Genomic DNA, 20,159 nt, shown 5'->3' with positions numbered 1-20,159 from the left:
AGAAGCTTCCGACCTTTTGGAAATACCCCAGGAAGGCAGCCCGTGATCGAGTCAAATACCCAAGAAGTTCGTGGAGGTGAATACTGTAAAGATAATCGCATTGTTCTTTTATTTGTATGTCCAACCCATTACCGTGCCTTTAAGGGTAAAAGGAATTTAAACTTTGGTAATACTAAAAACTAAAAAATGGCATCTTCCAATATTTATATTTTAATTTGTATCCACCAAGAAGAGATTAAAAAATCATTTACTCCGAACGCTAATTTTTAAATGATGAACATTTATTTTTAAAACAGGGTAGTTACTGTGACAGAAAAATCTCCCTCTGTCAAATCCACATTATTTAATCATATGCACTAGATATTTCAACCCTAGAATGTAACAGTCGTTACACAGGACGGATGGACTGGACAGACATGCAAAGTGGCAATGTGTACAGCCAAACTTTTTGATTATCATGAATTACTATTAGTAGTTTTTGCGTACTTACCTACCTATCGTATACCTTCTTCAAAACAATGTTTCTCAGTAAATAATCTTCTTAATTAAACCTATTTGGATTGTATTGAAGCAGCTGAAATGAATGCTAAACGCTGAAGGAGCTTTGAAAAGTCATCTCGTGCTTAATTACCTGAAGGTACAGCACGTTCATTTTACACAAAAGACATTTAGTGCGCGTAAACAATAAAAATTCGGGATGTGAACGAGATAAGCAAACAAGAAGTACTTGCTATAACATTTTTATTTGCCATTATAATGTTTTCTGCGGCTGAGATTCTGTGGCCGTTAACGACCGAAATTCAAAAATAAAAGTAAATTAGGATAAATAATATCGAAGAGAACGAGGGAAAAAATAATTTTGAAACTTATACCGTCGGGTATAATTTAACGAAAATTTATTGCAAAAATATAATAGCTAATAAATTTCCTTTTTCCTTCTCCGATTTGATTTCGTGCTACTAAAATTACATTAGCCGCCAACGGCACAGAAGCCTCCACCAGAAATTATCGTTAACATCTCGGGGCCGTTTCACAAATACAACGGAATTTATTTCCCGTCATGTCGGTTGACATTAGATAGCCGAGTCCATACGCATCAGCTCAGTTTTTCGAGTTTTATTGAAGCCGCCTACAACACCCCCAACCTCGTCACATACTCTTTTTACAGCCACCTCGTTTTACTACGCTACCTCTGTTCTTAAGCAACAAACTTTATATCCTAACCTAACCCACTTATTTTATGCCCTATTATACTACCTTTAGGTGACCGCCGTTCGCAACATTTTCTCCTAAAAACTCTGCCTTTTAATGTAGCAAAGTATATTTACCCAACCGAATGAGCATAGACCGATATAAACGACGCGAAACGTGGGCGGAATTAGCATAAAATTAACGCTTTGGGCCGGAAGCCAGAACAGGCAGCTCGATTGAAAGGTGGGCACGAATTTACTTCTGCATTCCTCAAATATGTCTTCTTTCCCTTCCATTATGCTCATAGCTGTAAAGGACAACTCAGTAGACGACCGCGGCGTTAATCCACCATTTTATTTACCGGTAAAGAATATCCATACGATTTGTGGCGTCAGCAGAAATTGATCCAACAATAGCTTCTTTCCAACAATCTTGAGACCGGTGCCAATGTACTTTGCGTCCAACCATTTATACCTACAATTATAAAATACAGTAAGATTTGTGATTTTATCTCCGGTTGTAGAAAAGAAGTTTTGTTACCGCGGCGAAAGTTAATTAGTTTCAAGATAAGAAAACACAGGTGCAATTTATCGTTTAATTACGCACTAATTTTGTTAAGGAGGTGGAGGCGGAAGTTGAAAAGAAAGGGGAATTGTTTTAAATAGGACAAGAAGATGTTAAACAAGGCTCGTTGGTTACTGGTTTGGTTGGTTGGACGTTTATTACGCAGCCGCTTATTGTATTGGTGCTTGGCAAATTGGCCGTTATATAAGCGTATTATTGCAAGGCAATCCATCGTGCCAGTTGGAAAGACAGTCAGTCTTGATAATCGTAAAGTGCTTGTTATAGAAGAAAGTTAGTTGAGTGCTACGAGTATTAAGAGATTTAAGTCGTCGTAATAAAAGTGAATGTTTTAAGTAGAATTAAAGAAGTGACGTTTACGCAGAGCCAATATTACATCTGTAATTACAACGAACCTAGTGTCATCTAAATCGAGATTAAAGTGGAAGTAAAGTAAAGAAGTGAAATTCCAGAAGCAATTTCACCTAGTTTTTGTATTAGTGCACCTACTTGTTGAAATTCGCGGGCACGACCTGAGATTGAACACTTTAAGGTAATTAAGATTTCTTTTAATTAATTTGTTTTATCGATCGTTTGTTGCGTGCTATTTGTTTTTTGGCCCTGAGCGCCTATTTTTCTTTCAGGTTATTTGATTGATTTATGTCATATAAAATTGTTTCATCTGTAAATGGTAGTTTTGTGTTTATTTGAGTCCAAATTACGAGTTTGAATGTTAATTTTTTTTATTTTGTGCCCAGAATTACCACAGGTATTAAGTAAAAATTTGTTATTTAATTCTTTGGAATTTTGGAAGCCGTTAAGGTTGCTGAATTTCTCAAATTAATAAAATTTACGTCAATATCGAGATTTTCGTCTACCGGAGGCTGGACGTGCCTTAGAAAAATTATAATTATTTCTTTTAGAGGTTTTGTCAGAACCTGCGCTTTAATCGAGCTAGCTGGCCAGGTGCTTATGGGTGGTTTTAGCGACCGTTTGACATTGCGCATAGCAATATCTTGATTTCGCAAGTGACGTAACACATTATATATAATTTAGGACGTTTTTTAAATTGTGCACGACTCCTGTGAAGATAAAGCGCATTTTTTTAAAGCGTAATAGCTTAGTAAATGGTTGGGTTATAAGGTAGTAGCATGCTATCGATGCTGACTTTATTGGTAGATGATTAATTGGGAGGGAGGCTCCTTACACATACACATTTAAAGGCCGCCTGGCATACATTCAAAATCCTCCGACACAACATTTTGCAGATATTTGCACTGAAAGCTTTGACGTCAACAATAGATATGTCTCGTCCCGTCGATTCATTTTGCCTTTGAGCCTACTTTCCTCCGACAAACCCTTTTCGAGATATTGGCCCGTATGAATAAAAGTAAGCAAATGCTTATACTTGCAAAATTCAAAGTAAATACTCGTAACTGCCCCTTCATACTGGTCTGTTTAGCATGGTTTAGCAACGCTGCACTGCGTCCTGTCCTTCTGCTTAGCAGCGCTGCTAAGTCGCCCAGTGCGAAGGAGCACTTACGAGTATTTACTTTGAATTTTGTAAGTATAAGCATTTGCTTACTTTTATTCATACGTGCCATTAGCTCTTAAAATGTTGATATCACCAATAGATATATTTCTCCTAGATGTCCCAATCGCTTTTTGTGAGTAGTAGGTACTCTCTTCCAACAATCTGTTCTGGAGATATAAGGGAATATATCCGATCACAACAAGGGGTCGAAGAGGACTATGGTTGGTAGGCATTAATTCCTTTCGTTGAGACCTTTCATTAGAGTACCATGAAGGATAAACCCAGTTCGAGTCTCCCCCCTTCCCTTTTTTTGATAAGGGACCAGAAAAAAGGGCGGTAGTCGTTAGAAAACGGTTCCTTTCGTTCAGACCTTTCATCAGAATACCATGAAATATAAAATTAATTTAATTTTTATTTTTTTTAATTTTTAAAAAATGCGCTAAAAATTGTATGACACAAGTCTTAAATTAAAATGTGCACAGTGTGATTATACAACGAACTATACTGTACTCTGAAGGTGAAAGATCACGCATTCCCACCATTCATATTCTATTAATTGCTCCTATTGCTGTGCCACGAAGCCTCCTGCAGACTCTAAGTTAGTATTTTCAAATATTTAAAATGTGCACAGTGTGATTTTGCAACACATCACCACCAGGTCCTGAAACGGCATCTCTTAACTCACAATTTTTAAAAGGATTTAAAAATGTGCACACTGTCATGGCATATGGAAAGGTTAGTCAATTTGAATGTATGTACCTACCCATATATGCGAAGTTCGCCGGGATAGGCGATACAACATTCGTCGGGTCTGCCATTAGCTGTATAAATAAAAATAAACAGGTATCACATGAACACCTGCGCATGCGCGTTTTGCCCAAAAGTTTTTCAGTTCTTCCCTTTAGGTCTAAGAAGATGTGTACTAAATTTGGTTCCAATCGGTTCGGCCGTTTAGCCGGAAATGAGAGTACAGACAGACCGACAGACCGAGATCATTGAGATTTTGTTTAATTCAGATTATTGGTGCTTCAAAACGGGCGTTTCCGTTAAAAAAGTGGGTTGTCATTTTTTACACCATTACTGATGTGTGGATGGTAAAAATGGTTGTTTGTCTATCTGTATTTTATGCCTGTCTAAACCGTTCATCCGATTGCGATGAAACTTTGAGGAATTGTCGGATGTATATGCCTGCAAAACTTTCTCAGTTAATAAAACACTTTCCGAAATTCCCACGGGAACGGAAACACGAAAAATGTTATGTTTTATACCCGAAAAGAAACCGTTAAGGTGTACTACTCCAAAAGAACTTCCCGAAGTTCCCACGGGAACGGAGTACGAGAAAAAGGGATTGTTTTGAGTTTTGAATTTTGAAGCTTGAATTTTTAAACTTCAATCCTGGACCTTGACTTTTCAAGCGTGTATCTTGAAAATGTCCTCCCTTGAATTTGATTTCATTTTAATATCTTAGCAAACCATCTTAGAGTGTTCTCAGATCTTGTTTAATTGTAACACTATTTGCTTGATTCTTGAACCTTGCAAACTGAGTCTGACTCAATATTAGAGTACTATACTTATAAGCTTATATCTTAAAGCTCAAATCATGAAGATTTGTATGTAGATCTAAATAATGCATCAGCATATTGTATTTTGGTCCAACATGTTGGTTTTTATTTTTGAGATTGGATAGGTAAAAGGACGCCATCATATTAAGACGTTGGTGCATAAACGCGTGTGGTGGTGGAAAAAAAGATATAACAATCGGAGTATAGACGACGGGTTGCCCACGGGGAGAGAGAGTCAAGCTTTCAACGCGTGCGGTTGTCGATATTGCGTTTTGAACTTTGTGAGATAAAATAAGTAGGTACGCTGGGGGCGCGTTTTGTTTAGGGCTCGTAATTAAGTTGAAATCGTGTGGTGAAGTAAAAGTGAAGGTACTTATCTGTCATAAGTACCAAATAAACGTGCTAATAATAGTGCTCAAAGTTGCATCATTCTCAAAATGAGACAGGGAAACCAAACTGTGCGCATTAGTAGAAATAGAATCGATACATCAAATTAGATACAATACAGTACAATCTTTTTTTTCCAAAGATAATTTATGAAAGTTGCATAATCAGTATCATATTCAGAATTAGCATTTTTTTGGATTTTGGATCATCAAAAACCACGAACCTTGAAGCCAGAAGATGGAAGATCCAATCTTGAAGCTTAAAACGTGTATCTCCATCCCCTAAAACGCAACCTTACAATTTGAATCTTACACATTGACAGTCCAGAATAAAATCCAAAATTCATGTTTAAATTGCTTCATCTTTGTCTTTTAATGAGACAGAATCATCTACCCTCTGGTGTAACAGGTGGTCGCTTTAGGCTTAGAAAAAATTGGTTTTGAATTTATAAATTTGCAACTATAGGAAATGTTGTACGTGTATCGCTCCATAGCGACAGAGAACGGAACTAAAATGCAGTAGAATGAAGCGCTTTCAGATAAGAAACGAGTGTGTAAGCAGATAAGAGTCAAAACGCCACAGTCTTTCTGGTTGTAAAGATCGTTCTACAGCAGAGCACGAGGGACGGCTTTTCTGCTATACCCTTACATGTATTTAAAAAAAAACGCGGCCTAAACTTGGTTTTCGTTGGGGCCGTTTCGGTCTTTGGGGTCGGAGGAAAAATTGGGTGAGAGAGAAAGATCTTCACCGAACCGTCAAGTCGAATCTATAATGTAAGTTGATCGCGGCGTTTTAGATCCCGTAACATTTATTTTCAACTGATAGTTTTAAGACGAATTCGGATAATCGAAGTATAGGGAAGATTCTAACAGCCGCGGTAATCCAAAGCGCGAAGTTGAGGTTAATTGCCAAATTACAAGGGAAAACTGTACCGCCATTTCGAGGAAATTATTATCGTGTATGGATTTAAATTAATTGCGACTGACTTTTACAAGTAAAACCAATATCAAGTGGCGTGAAGATTTTCGTTTTATTGCACCCTAATGCCATGTATAACCTCATACGCGGTATTAATATAAGCTAATCCGATATGCAAACTTACTCATTTTAGGAACATAGTAGCATTGGTTGATTGAGTTGTCTAACGAACCAATAACTTTGAGCCAGAGACTGCTTTGAGCTTCTTTCAAGGAAACATGACGCTAGACTAAACCAAAGAAGCTTTTTTTATGTCATTGGTTGAGCGCTAACGCTGTTTTATCGAATAGTAAACGAGCACTAATCAATTGAACACTAACAACCACCAACAAGCATGGACGAATTTGCATAGCGAAGGGCGGTCGGGCCGTTTGGTTCGGGCCAACTTCACTGACATAATACTGACGTTTTTAATAACCCACACAAAACTCTCAATTGTGCGGATTGTAATGTAAACTACCACCTCTACATAAAATAATACTTGAATTGTTAGCATACCAAACTGTGAGCAGAGGTCCTTGAATAAATGTGCCGTACAACGTGTACCGTTTAAGGGCTCCGACATCCAAAGCTTCCTTCTTCTCGCTCTAAAAACCATCGTATCGAAACCGTAAACGCAAATTACATCCTACCAACACTTTCCTGGACAAAACCTGTTGCGAAAATTCCGCACCGACGTAAAGTGTTCCGTACACAACGGCATTCGTAAGTATAGGTCTCGTTGTAAACGCACCCTTAAATTGCCGCCACATTTTTAAACGTTTTTATATTACTCTACTATCTAGCGTAGATTATCGTTGAGAAATGATAGGCTTCAATTGACCACTTCCACTACGCTGCCCCCCTTTTGCTGTGATGAGTTTAATCAAACTAAATTAGTGTTTATTTTCATCGGAAAGATAGTAAGGCGTGAATCAGTATTACTATTGTATGTAAATTATGAGAAGTGTCTATAACAACAGTTTGATAAACTGTTTAATGCAATTTTTTTTAATAAAAAAAGAACTAACTTTTGCTTTACTCAGTCCCAATGGAATAGACTTTGCCCACGGATGTAAAAATTTGCGCTGCGATAGCATAGTGATGCTAATGTGTGACCTAAGGTTAGCTGCATCCAGAGACCGGATGTACGTCAGATTCAAATATTTTATTAACCAGATATTTCTACATTAACATAGATTGTTCTGATAAATTTCCATTGGGTTTCATATATGTGGGGCTTTTTCTTCCTTGGGACGCTCCGTATATATTCAATATTAATGATTTTGTTGAAATGGTGAAGAATAATGGTTTAAAAAAGAGAAAGAGTGGAACTAAGTTGTGGAATGCTCCCTCCCCCCGCAATTGGAGTAGGAAGAATGGAGGAAACGGAGCAACAAATTATAATAAAAAAAGAGAAGAAGATACGCGTGTTAAAGACGAGGCAACATAACTCATCCTTTAATATGCTCAATAAAATTCCGTCAAAAAATCTTATGCATGATTACGTACATTTTAGAAAAACTGAGGGCTTATGTCTCTTAAAAGAAATCTTCCAAGCGATTCTAACAACCAATTGAATCTATCGACAGTCATGGAGGATGGTGACAATTGGGTTTGAGTCGGGTCTATCGACCTAATGCACGAACTAAAATGTCAATGCAGTAGTATGTAACGTGAAGTGCGTAGGTTTATATAACCGACCAGAATTGGTACGCTACAAATAATACAAGCAAGTTGGCAACAGAACCAAAAATAAATAAAAATTAACAGGAGAAATTTATTATTGAATAAAACGGAAAGCTATCTGATGACTGGAAAAATAAACAATAAAGTAATATTCTGGTAGGTACCTGGTCGGTAATATACAGGAATAATTAATAATAATCGGTTGTGGAATACACCGGATGTTTTCTTACAAGCTTGAAAAAACAATAAGTGTCACAATCCATTCCAAAAAAGAACTTAAATTAAAGGTAAGTGGGATGCCGAAAAACAATATTTAGAAAAAAAAACAACCAAAAAATAACATTATATAAGAGATATTAACTTAGAGGAAAATATAAAATTACAAATGCAAATAAATTGTCATTACTCAGGAGTTGGAAATAACAGCAGAAATTAATGAATCCGACGAAATCATGGATTTAGGCAACAGCATGGCAAAAAAGGGTACACAAAATAAACGATTAATATAACCCAGCGTAAAATAGGTAACCGAAATAAGCAGTAGTTCTGGAAAAAAATTAAAAAAAACTTATACCGACCCGTGTAGCGCAGTTGAGTTCAAGCTCGACTGCGGTACTAAGAGCCCCTGGTTCGAATCCGGGTTCGGGCATGGATATTTGTAAATGTATAGTGGTTTGGGTTGGTAGAGCAGCCTTGGCTGAAACCCCGCCCACTCAAAAATAAAGGTTAAAAATAAAATAATAATTGGAATATGTGGACCAGTAGGAATTAAAAAAATTGGCGTCAGAAGCTGAAAGATATATGTTGGACATTCTAGGTATACAAGAAACATATGGGTGATTCTTTAGAAATTAAAAAAAACATTGAAGATAGTAGTGATGATCAGTTATTTAATTGCAGTGGTGTATCATCATACATTCAGTATATTGTTTACTTATTTATAATCTACAAATACTGCTTCTGTTTTACCACAAATTACAAATTTACACTAGACAGTCACGTTTCTTACATATTTTAGTGCATCGACTATAAAAATTGTTCAAAATGAAAAAAGTAATAAATGGCACACAACAACTAACGGCGACACTGGTTTAAATGATAGTCATGACAGAAAAAATACTAACGAAATTCAAACCATCAATTTAATAATGAAAAAATACTAGAACTTGACGCGCGAAATTCCAGCGATCATGACTTCTAATGAATCACCCGGTACATTGAGACGGTGAGAAATCGTGGGATTAGAACTAACTAGAATTTCAGAACGATTTTGCGAGGGTCACGTGCGTCGGAGAAGAGTTATGTGTGTCAAGAAATCTCATTGGCCAGAACAAATGAGTTTTATTGGCGGAAAAGGTTGGACGTCACAGGACGGTTGCTGGAATCAGAGACATCCAGCGGGCAGTTCAGAATGTCGCGTCGTAAACCACGTAAAAAAACAGTAAAAAAATGAAGTCGGTCACCGGTAGTTTTATAAAGGGTAGTTCAATAAAGGCGGGTAGATATTGAAATGGAATAATAATAAAACAAGCTGTGTGAGGTATTAACAAAATTCTTTTTTTTATTTGAATGGCCCATGTATGCCATTAAGTGAGGAATATCATATCGTTCAAATACCCGCCTGGGCTTCTTACGGTGGTAAGCTCTCATTTCCAATTTCTTACGCATAGATTCGGCTGATTTTGAGTGATGGCCTGTATTACGTTCATCTTTAGGGCATCAGTTGATTGTGGTTTATTTGCAGAGACCTGCGACACTTCAAGAAACCCCACAAGATAAGGTCTTGCGGAGTCAAATCGCACGGTCGCCAACTCACATCCCCCTCTGAGAGATAACCTCACCCTCAAATCGGTCATGCAGCATGGTAATTGTAGCATCCGCCGTGTGGCGCCGTCATGCTGGAACCACAGGTCGTCCATATGGTTCATTCTGGGTCATAAGACCTTGGTTATTTAGAAAACGTGAGGTTAATGCATGTTTATTAGTTGATTTGAATTACGCGCCAAGTGAGTCCACATCATGGCTGCCCCCATGTAGGTGTCATTTGTCAATTCAACATTAGCAGTCCATCTTAATTTATAAGTTCGTGCTCGGTATTCTTTTGTATAGCTATCTCTCTCACATATGTTGGAGTAGATTTAATGGCTGAACGCTATACAGAGTGGCCCAACGAGAAGTATACAGAGGGCTTTTAGGGTATTAAATTTAGAAATTTCGAAAAATCCTCGAACACGTCAATTTTGTATTCGAGGGGGACAACTTTTGGAATACAAATCACGAACCCAAGTCTTCACCCCTCTACGTAGGGAGCTTAACCCCTAAAATTTTAAATGGAATCCTATGGCAAATGGCACATTATTTGAAAGCCAATTTAATCGTGATTACTAATCTGCTTTGCTTTTTAAATTATATTGATTCGTTTCGGAGATATTCGCATTTAAAATTAAACGGATACAAAACTGTTTTTTACATGGTTTATTAAGCTTTTGGTATACCCGCAAATTTAAAAATAAATTTCAACATTTCTGTTATTAGTAATTGCAATAGCCATGACTTTTGTTGTTTTTATGAATTGCCACTAATAACAGAAATGTTGAAATTTATTTTTAAATTTGCTGGTATACCAAAAGCTTAATAAAACATGTAAAAACAGTTTTGTATGCACTTTTTAATTCTGAATAACTTTAAACTCTACAGTTTTTTCTGTAAAATATAGAGGAGGACAGGATATTGCATAAAACTAATTTCCAATGTTAAATCCTTATGTTCCTACTTAGTGCACCACCCGGTATATGACCCTCGATATGACCTAAGCCCAACCACGATCTGCTTTGGGCAACCGTCTTTGAAAATTCAATCAACCTGTCCTGTCGTATGTTTCATTTCTTAGTTTTCTGTTTCTGACTTTGGCTGGCTGGTTGGTTGCCTGGCCGGCTGGCTGACTGGCTGGATGGCTGGCTGGCTGGCAGCAAATGTGGGAGCGTATAAGAACTCTTGTAGAAAGGCAACGGGTGTACGTGTATCTACAAGGTCGTGTAATTTTATCTTTTTATTTTGCAACTGTTTACTACGTTAATATAAAGAAGATTGCAGGAATAAATACCTAAATAAATAACACGGTAATTTTAAGAGGTTGACATGGCGCAATTATATCTTTATTTTGCAACTGTTTACTACACTACGCTAATATAAAGTAAATAAAAGTGGAAAACACGGTACCACGACAGCAGAACTAGGAGCGTCGAGCATCATGAAGTTTTCACTTATCGTGAGTTAGATCTTTTTAGCGCATTTTTGCAAATTTATTTGTAAAAAGTAGCTTTTAATCTGACTTTGGCTGGCTGGTTGGTTGCCTGGCCGGCTGGCTGACTGGCTGGATGGCTGGCTGGCTGGCAGCAAATGTGGGAGCGTATAAGAACTCTTGTAGAAAGGCAACGGGTGTACGTGTATCTACAAGGTCGTGTAAGTATTGGAGACTTTTTACTTTCCATAAGCACGCCACTGATCTGACAAAATCTGTGACTTTTTTTGTTGTGGCTATCCTGCGATAGGTACCTACCTACAAACGTAATTATGGTTTACTTTTTCGGGCTGATAAGTGGCGTATTGCTTATTTTTAATTTTCATAAAATGACCGGTAAATTCAGTGAAAAAGAAACTTTTAAGCTTGTTGAACTATACAGAGAGTAGGAATGCTTATGGAATATCCGATGCGATACATATAAAAACGAAGAAACGCGTGCATCGGCTCTACAACAAATTCAGAATTGGTTATTGAAGGCCTAACCCGTAAATTCGAGAATTGGGTGGCCAGTGAGACTGGCCAGCTACTGGATGCGTTTAAGTGCGCCTGAAGTAATTGGATAATAAACGAAAGATATTTGACAGAGGTCACCAAAACAAAATGGTCTCCGAGGGCCGCCAAAATCTACCCACACCAATTGAAAAACTTTATATTGTGCCAACATTCGCATGAAGCCGCGAACGAGCATAAATCAACCACCAGTAATTTATTACAGGGTGGATTTGATTGTGCGTTATTTGAATTCGAGTGGTACCAGCGAAATTAAGTTGGCCACTTGTAAATATTACTTGCGGCGAAGTTGAGTGCGCTTGCATTAGAAAAGTACGGTTAAATCAAACGCGAAAAAAATTGCGAACGCAAGTTTTTTAGTGACCCTCACTTAAAGAATCGGTCATTTCACTTTAACCAGTTTGAAAAATTTAAAAGTATATCGCACTGTATATAATGTGTGCATGTGTGGGCCTACCTAGAAGAAATTAAAATGTTGCATTCTGGGTGCAGATTGTATTCTTAAGAGTGTGAATTGCTGGTAAGGGGAATAGTTACTGTGGTATGGTATGTTTAACCGTAGCCCACTGCTAGAGTCGCACAGTTCAACGCAGATTGACAGGTGACAATTCGTGCTCGGCACGTAAATACAATGTATTCATGTTATAGATATTTACATAAAAGTCTGACTGACGAGTTTGTATTAAATTTTACCTGAAATCGTATTTTAATATAAAATTTGAATTTTCATATAGAATATTTGACTAATGTCAATCTGTCAGTGATGACAGGAGTCATATTGTAGACATTTGGAAATGTCACAAATGGGGCCGGTAAAGTGACGGTGCGGCCGGTAAAGTAACAGGTGCGGCCAGTAAAGTGACAAGCGGCAGGAAAAGCAGTCTGCCCTGCCTCTGTCATGGAAACTAAAATTTCCTGACAGAAATTAGGCACAAAAATGAAGGTTTCAGAACGATTTTGGGTAAAAAATGGAAATAAAGTTCTCTTATATGGTTTTGCCTATCTTTTAGCGCAGTTTTGCAAATTTATTTGTAAAAAGGTAACTTTTAATCTCACTTTGGCCGGCGGACTGGCTGGCAGCAAATGCGGGCCCGTAGAAGAACGCTTGTAGAAAAAGGAGTGTAGATAGCGACGTCGTGTAAATACATGATGTATGGTTGGCGACATCTGGACGCCATCCCCTGTTTCTTTCCTATCTTCTTCTACAGTTTTGATTCGATTGTTTTCATATTGGTGTCGTCAGAAAGATCTTGTAAACGCAGACAACTCCTGCGTGTCGGTTTTCCTATGGCCTATGGGTGAAATTAACCACCTTTTGCAAGGTGTGCGTCTTCGATTGGTAGTCGACTTTGGGCGTCCAAAAGTTTCTTAGAGTTCGAATTGCGGTCTCTCTTTCTCGTCGCCAATAGAAGCTCGAGCTATGAGAAGCGCCCCAAAAATTGAGTATGCACTATTTTGTGAAGAGTTTTAAGCGAAATCCACCAAAATGCGAACGGGACGTCGGAAGCGGGTATCGACAAAAGGAATATGGCAGCGAACAATGTTATTGATAGTCGTGCACTGACGATAGCAGCTGACGCACGACTTCTTGAAACGGGCCCTACACAATAAGAAGGCTCTCATATCTATCAACAAGGCTGCTAATATTTGGAAAAGCACTGAAATCTACTTCACTTTGGGACCAAACAAAGCTTATTTATTTGATTGGATTTATTTGATTGTGTTTAGTTGTTTTTTTTACCAAAGGGTTCCGATTGATGGGACCTATAACTTCTTTTGATGTCAGATACCTTCTTCGTTCTGGAACCTGTTTTTGGTATACTTACAGCCAGTACGCTTAGTGGTCTTTCTTACATGCTTTTATTAATCTCAGTCGAAGAATATAACCAACATCAAATATCCAAAATTTATGCAAGAGTGGAAGAACAAAAGATGAATAAGACTTGTAAAATCGGATTTGTAAATACAATTAGCAGCGGTTTTAAGGATTACGTCGCGATTGTAAAAGGTCTTGTAATTATTTGCACCAGCGTAAGATGAAAATTTCACTTACCTTTAGCTAATTTAACTTTTCCAGTACGTTCGAAATAAAAATAAATCGTTTTATGTAAAGCGCTTAAGTTTTTAATTAACTTTAGTTTTAGTTTTTCCTGTACTTGTCTGTTGTGGCTCGAGGACCACTCGACGCAAGTTGGAAGGTACGAGTTTCTTAATTCAGCAATTAAAACCCACAAATATGGTTTTGTCGTCGAGTCGAACTTCAATTTGAATACATTAAAGCACCACTACCCACTTAAGTTTTAATTAATCTTTCAATATCCGCCGCGTCCACCTTAAAGAATAAATCCACAAAAGGGAGCTTTCAATAAAATGTTTTAGCATTTAATTTTAACAGGAACGTACGTTTATTTTGCACTGAGCGGAAATACAAGCTAGCGTACGAAATCTCGCCGACTGTTCGTCTGCATGACGCACATCTATAATAAATTTTACAATAAAACAGAATATATTAAATGTAAATTTTTTTTGTAATCTTTCGAAACGTTTTTACACTTCTTTTTAATATGAAAACGTCCCGAAGGAAACAAATACATATAGAAATACCATATACATATATTAGCTTTAAAATTTTTTAAATAAATTATGTACAGACTACAAAAATGTATCACGTTGTCGAGAAAATATATAAACGGTAATCTTACAAAAGTTTAATGAATTAGATTTATCAGAAAAATTCAATTGCTTCTCTATTTTATGTACAAAGTTTGGTTTCTAAAATTGCATACATCTACATTACATTACTCGTATAGAAACATTATTCCAAATTCTAGAAGATCAACTTCAAATTGGCAAAATTAACATTACATTTTGTATAATTTATTTAATCTCTTAGAGACTATCCCGGCCTGTACCTTTTTTTAAGCCGGCGAGCGCTGCGTACGAATAAGGAGACAACACAGAAACTCCTTCGACCGCCAGAACGTCGTTAAAGCTAAACGAGGTGGCGTTACGCGCCACCGCCTTGGAGTTTTCGTCCGAGGTTCCGATGGTCGAAGGAACGTTTTTTTTTTAATTTACGGGAGACGACATGAACATGAAAGAATGTCACATCTAGGCGGGGCCACAAAACTGTCATCTCTAGAAACAGGCGGACCGGACGGCCGATTTTGGGGATCGCCGAAATATAAAAGATTCGTTTTGTTTGGAATTGTTTGTGGTAAACGCGGGAAGATTCAAAAAAGTTGCGGCGACGCACCAACGCCGGTCGTCCGATCGACAGCGAGACAAAAGCAAAGAAAACCAGCGATCAAATAATGACCGAAGGATCCAACATCAAACATTCGCATCCAGCAGGTATAAAACTGTTTAATATATTACTCTGATGCCTAGGCTAGGAAAGTGTTGAGGGAAGAACGGGTCCTTTCGACTTCCTTTGACGTCATCCATTCGAAGCCCGTTAGACAATATACAAGTAGCTCACACATACTAGTAATTTAATATTAGTAAATGTAATGAATTAACGAAGCATGCAGCTGTACAAAATGCTACAAACACTAAAAATTCATTATACACGAGTCGCGCTTCGCACAACAACATTCACGCTATGCTAGGTCGGGGTAGAAATATAGAATGCATTGTGTAAAGGAATGAATGCGAAGGGATGCGAGACGCTTTTGAACACGAAGAGCTCCTTCGACTCCAAAAGCGGGCCGCATCTCGACGTCACCAGAAAGATGTACGTGTATCTACAGTACAAATTTCGTCGTTGCATTTTTGAAAAAAGTTTTCATCCAAGGTCACTTTCTCAAAAAATATAATTACCTATTATAATACTTTCTTTATCAGTTTTTTTCAAAAACTTCGAATTACTACTTCTTTGATTTTAGTTTCATTTTTTACAAAGTATGACATTTAGCCTAATAACGGCGGCTGGCGCCTGCACAGTCTTCAGTTAATACTTTGACACATTCGTACGGACTACTTATAACCTAACAATACTACCTAAAAAAGGCCTCCGTCGCGTCGTCGCTTCCATTTCGAAAACGACGCGAGAGAGACCGATAACAATTTAGTGTTAATAAATGCTCTAGGTGTGTACGGCTGTAGCCGGCGATGTCGATCACAGGAATGAACATCACTGAGGATTACCCTCGCTACGTGCGCTCTTAGAGTCCACACCTAACTATTTACACTAGCGGTAACTGGCAGTGATGCGGTGAAGAGGTAGGCCTTCCTAGGCGTGACGCTTCATGTGTAAAGCCAAATGGTCCGAGCGGCTAAAACAGCGATCGCAGTGGCGGCATTTGAACGGTTTCGCGCCCGTGTGTTTGCGATAGTGGCGCGTCAGCTCGTCCGAACGCGCGAATCGCCACTCGCATCCTTCCCACGAACATTTGTACGGCTTTTCACCTGAAACAAAAAAACGGAAACATTTAAATTCAACATTCTCAAAATTGTTATTGCCCTCTATATACAAAATATCACTCTTTATATATGCATACAGAGTTATGCATTTAGAAGTAGACAAAGAGATTTCCTATGTCTACTTTTAAATGACACTCTTCTGAAAGACGCCTAATTTTATGCAACCTTGCAACATGCGCACGCACTGTCATTCTGGCTTTTAATAAAAGCTACGGCAAATAGTATGCTTTTAGGTTATGATGAAAAGATATTAAATTCGGCCGCTATTACCCTTAAGTTTCCTATGGGATTCTGTTCCACAAAAACGAAAATGTCGTTTCATATGCTCAGTTAAAACTGAGGGTTATTTACGGTATCTTATACGCATTGCATTAAAAAGGTCGTAGTAAATAAGTCTCTTGCGCTCCTTAAACTGTTACCGGCACTATACCAGTTGACAATGGCAACTTTTTCTTCAGTTGAATACATCGCGCACAAACAAATATAAAAATACGGATGTATTATTTTCATTTGTTTTAAGAAGTTATTGACGTTGCATAAAATAAGGTGTCCCTCAGACGTTTTTGTCATTTAAAAGTAGACATAGAGAACACAATACACAGAAATCCCTACGTCTACTTCGAAATTAATATCACTGTATAAAAACTACCTTGATAGCGGAATATAAAATAAAAATTTCAAACTGTTCTTGAAACACCCTGTATATTAATGTTTTGACTCAAAATATTTCGTCGGATAAAGGACGGACAGGATAGTATTCGTGCAATTTCCTGCATCTACCATTTCGTAACTTTCTCCGTTACTCCAAACGATTTAGTAGTTTTAGTAAAAATCCAAGTCGCGATTCCAACCGTGATCACAATCGTAAGGAACGGCTTTTGTGAAAAGTAACATCATCCAAAAGCTAAAACGCTTATAAAAACTTCATCGAAATCCCCGCCAGCATCAAAAAGGTGATATTTTCCATATTTTAGATCCCCAGACCACCCGGCTAAGTAAAAGAGAAATTTGCATCAGGAGAACAGAATTTGGGAGGAGCCTGACAATAATAAATCTTGGCATTCCGTTATCTAGTAAAAACAATTTGCAGAAAACAAATTTGTATAATACTGACAACCATTTTTAAATAAAAAAATTATCTCGTGTGAGATCGAAGGGACTTCAGCGCATTTTTGTGTGGCAGATCAAAATTGCATTAGCCAGTTTTGAGTGCACCATCAGTAAGATCGTGTCGGGGGCTACCACATTCTCTCTGGCGGTACCCACTTCGGCGCCCCGCTCACCCTCAATTAGCATTTCCGTGAATTTCGCAAAAAAAACCTCCACAAAATAGTACTTCATTTTAAGGCACTACTATAGCACAAGCTTTTACTGGCGACACGAGAAAGAGAGACCGTGATTTGAAGAAACCGACGACACCAATTTGAAAACAATCCGACCAAAACTATAGAAGAAGATAGGAAAAAACTGAAATATCACCACGTTAGTATAACAAGCTCGGGGATGGCGTCCAGATGTCGCCGACCCCACATCAGGTAGACCAGTCCCTGAAGTTGTTAATTACACGGTCCCGGTATGTACAATTGTACACTCCTCGTCTTTCTATAAGCGTGCGGCCCTACATTTGCTACCAGCCAGCCAGCCGACCAAAGTAAGATTAAAAGCTACCTTTTTACTCAATAATACAGCAGTTTGTATAAGGAGAACATAATAGACGAAGGTGCATATTAATAAATTTTAGACAATTTGTCTCAGAAGAAACATAAGATGGTTGTCTGATAATAAATTTGATAACCTCTTGCGAGACTTTGTGCTCCCGAAAGAAAATTGGTATCAGGAAAGCATAATCAATAGGAAAGTAGTTGCTTTTTTACATTTCCGTAATCCGGAAGAGGCATTTGGACCAGAATATGTATAATGCGTCAGATGTTTGACCATAAATTTTACACTGCCTTGTTTTTCTGTGATCCTAACATCTTATATAAAAAAGTGGTCAAAAGAGAATTTTTTGATCAAGAAAACATAACTGTCAATGCATTTGATATTCTTAAATAAACAATTTTTCTATGCTCCTTGTACAACAATTTTGTACCGTAACAATGCCTGTTTAAAGCTCCTAGGATTTATGTGATCCTGGTACAATTTCTAGAGGAGAAGTTTATAACAGAAATAAGTTGTTGTGTAAACTGCCGACGGTTTATTCGCTTTCGGCACCTACAGTAATGTTGGATCACCCTGTATGTGTTTAATTTCATTTATTTTTTACGTTAATTGTGGTCGCTAATTTAGAATGAACACAATTTCGATCATTTGTCAATATTATTTTTTTTGTTTAGGTTTATTTTAATAATGGAAACTTTTTTGTTTAAATAATCGCTTTGTTTATTTTGTTTGCTTTTTTGTAAAGTTGTATTACATCCAAAAACATGAGGTTCATTTGTAAATAATTGCATTTTAAAGTTTATATCCGGATAAGCAGGTTTCGCCGATAAGAAAACACAGGTGTTTAATTTCGTTCGACGACGCATGAATGAAAAAGAAGTAGTGTAGAACGGAAGAGTAATGGTTGCTTTTTGTTTTCGTAGAGGGTTTTGGTGTTTGACAGGATGCCGTAATTGAACGCGACAGTCGGTCTTACTAATTGTAAAGTTTTGGTGGTAGAAAAGTTGTAGGAGAAAGATTGAATATTTAAAGGGATTTGAGTCCGTCATTGATCGTGAATGAATAAGTCGATTTTAAGTGGAAGTATTTGTTTACGAAAAACTTGGCATTTATCGTAAAAGGAAGCATTTTTATGTTTCCCAGTAACCGTTAAAGGGTGTTTTTCCACCATCAAAGAGCCAATTTGACATCTGTAGTTCCAACGAACCCAGCGTCGTCTAAATCGAGATTCAAGTGCAATTACAGAAGTTCCGAAGTACCATCGTTTGTTGTTTGTGCGCTTGTTATGACCGAATTTTAAGAATTATTAACACTTTAAAATCTGATCGATCGATCATTTGTGCGTGGTATTTGTCTGCAGGTCCTGAGCACCACTATAAGAGCTGTTGTTATCGGACCAGATTTAATTAACCCGCGTATTTTTATTGCGGTTAGAAGAGGTAACGGGTTATGCAGGTGTTTAGCGATGTGCGCATTAGTTCGGCGTAAGTGGGACCGCGTAATGTAGAAGATTGTTTATTTATTTACTGTCCCTCTTGCTGTTGGCTCTCAACAAACTTGCGCCCACTTAAAGAGTGGGCCGCATAATGCTTTTTAGAGGTGCCTCTGCAGAAGGTGTTAAGTTGTTCTATACTACTCCGGTATTTACCTTACGAATTAGGAAAACTGCAGGAAAACCTAATTCGGAGTAACCGGCAGAATGCTCGAAACTGATCTATCGAAATTCCCATCTCTGCTGCAAATGAAAAATTCTCTACCACTGAGTCACATAGTAAGTCAGCGTTATCAAGACTAATTATGAATGGCCCTTTTATTTGTAAAAACCAGAAGAAGTAGAGCGATTTTATTATGAAAATGGTGTTTCGTTAAATACTTGCAAGCAGCAGGCTGGTTTACGACGTTTCTTTACGCTATTTTTATTCGGGAGTTTCACCCTATTCGATTGATTGATTGATTTGATTGTTATGACCAGATTATTTAGAGTATAAACAGAAAAAAACTGTAAGTATTTTAATTTTTTACTATCGGCCGTCTGCGTACGGGGTACTATGTAAAAACAATCTTTCATGCGTTTTGGGATAAATGCTGGTCATTGTCAATCAATTAATTTATTCGAACCCATCGTGCGACCCGAATAGTTTTCATGTCAGATTTTCCTTGCCAGAAGTTTACGAGGAGGAATGATCTGTTTGAGCTAGCTGGACAGATGTTTTGTAGGTTGACCGCATGCCATCGCACACAGCATTATTTATTTGGCGCCCTACGTGAAGCACAGCATTATTTATTTGGAGCGAAACGTAGGCACAGGCAGGTAACACCTTATTACTTATATGAAGCTTTTTTAAATAAGCACTTGGTGAGATGAAATTGTATTTGT

General features: G+C 37.7%; 1 protein-coding gene across 1 annotated transcript; it reads right to left on the bottom strand.

Moving 5' to 3' along the window:
- Positions 1-726: 726 nt before the first annotated feature.
- LOC116175149 (mpv17-like protein) lies at positions 727-7,035 on the bottom strand. The gene is made up of 4 exons (XM_031493263.1): positions 6,846-7,035; positions 6,712-6,800; positions 1,553-1,665; positions 727-1,498 (listed from the first exon to the last, which is right to left on the bottom strand). Exons 1-4 carry the CDS (start codon positions 6,963-6,965, stop codon positions 1,290-1,292), a joined length of 531 nt encoding a protein of 176 aa, XP_031349123.1. The 5' UTR covers positions 6,966-7,035; the 3' UTR covers positions 727-1,289.
- Positions 7,036-20,159: the final 13,124 nt, after the last annotated feature.

Source organism: Photinus pyralis, unplaced genomic scaffold, assembly GCF_008802855.1.
Source record: "Photinus pyralis isolate 1611_PpyrPB1 unplaced genomic scaffold, Ppyr1.3 Ppyr1.4_LG6, whole genome shotgun sequence".
NCBI classification, from domain to species: Eukaryota; Metazoa; Arthropoda; class Insecta; order Coleoptera; family Lampyridae; genus Photinus; species Photinus pyralis.
This window is presented reverse-complemented; position numbering and strand designations above follow the sequence as displayed.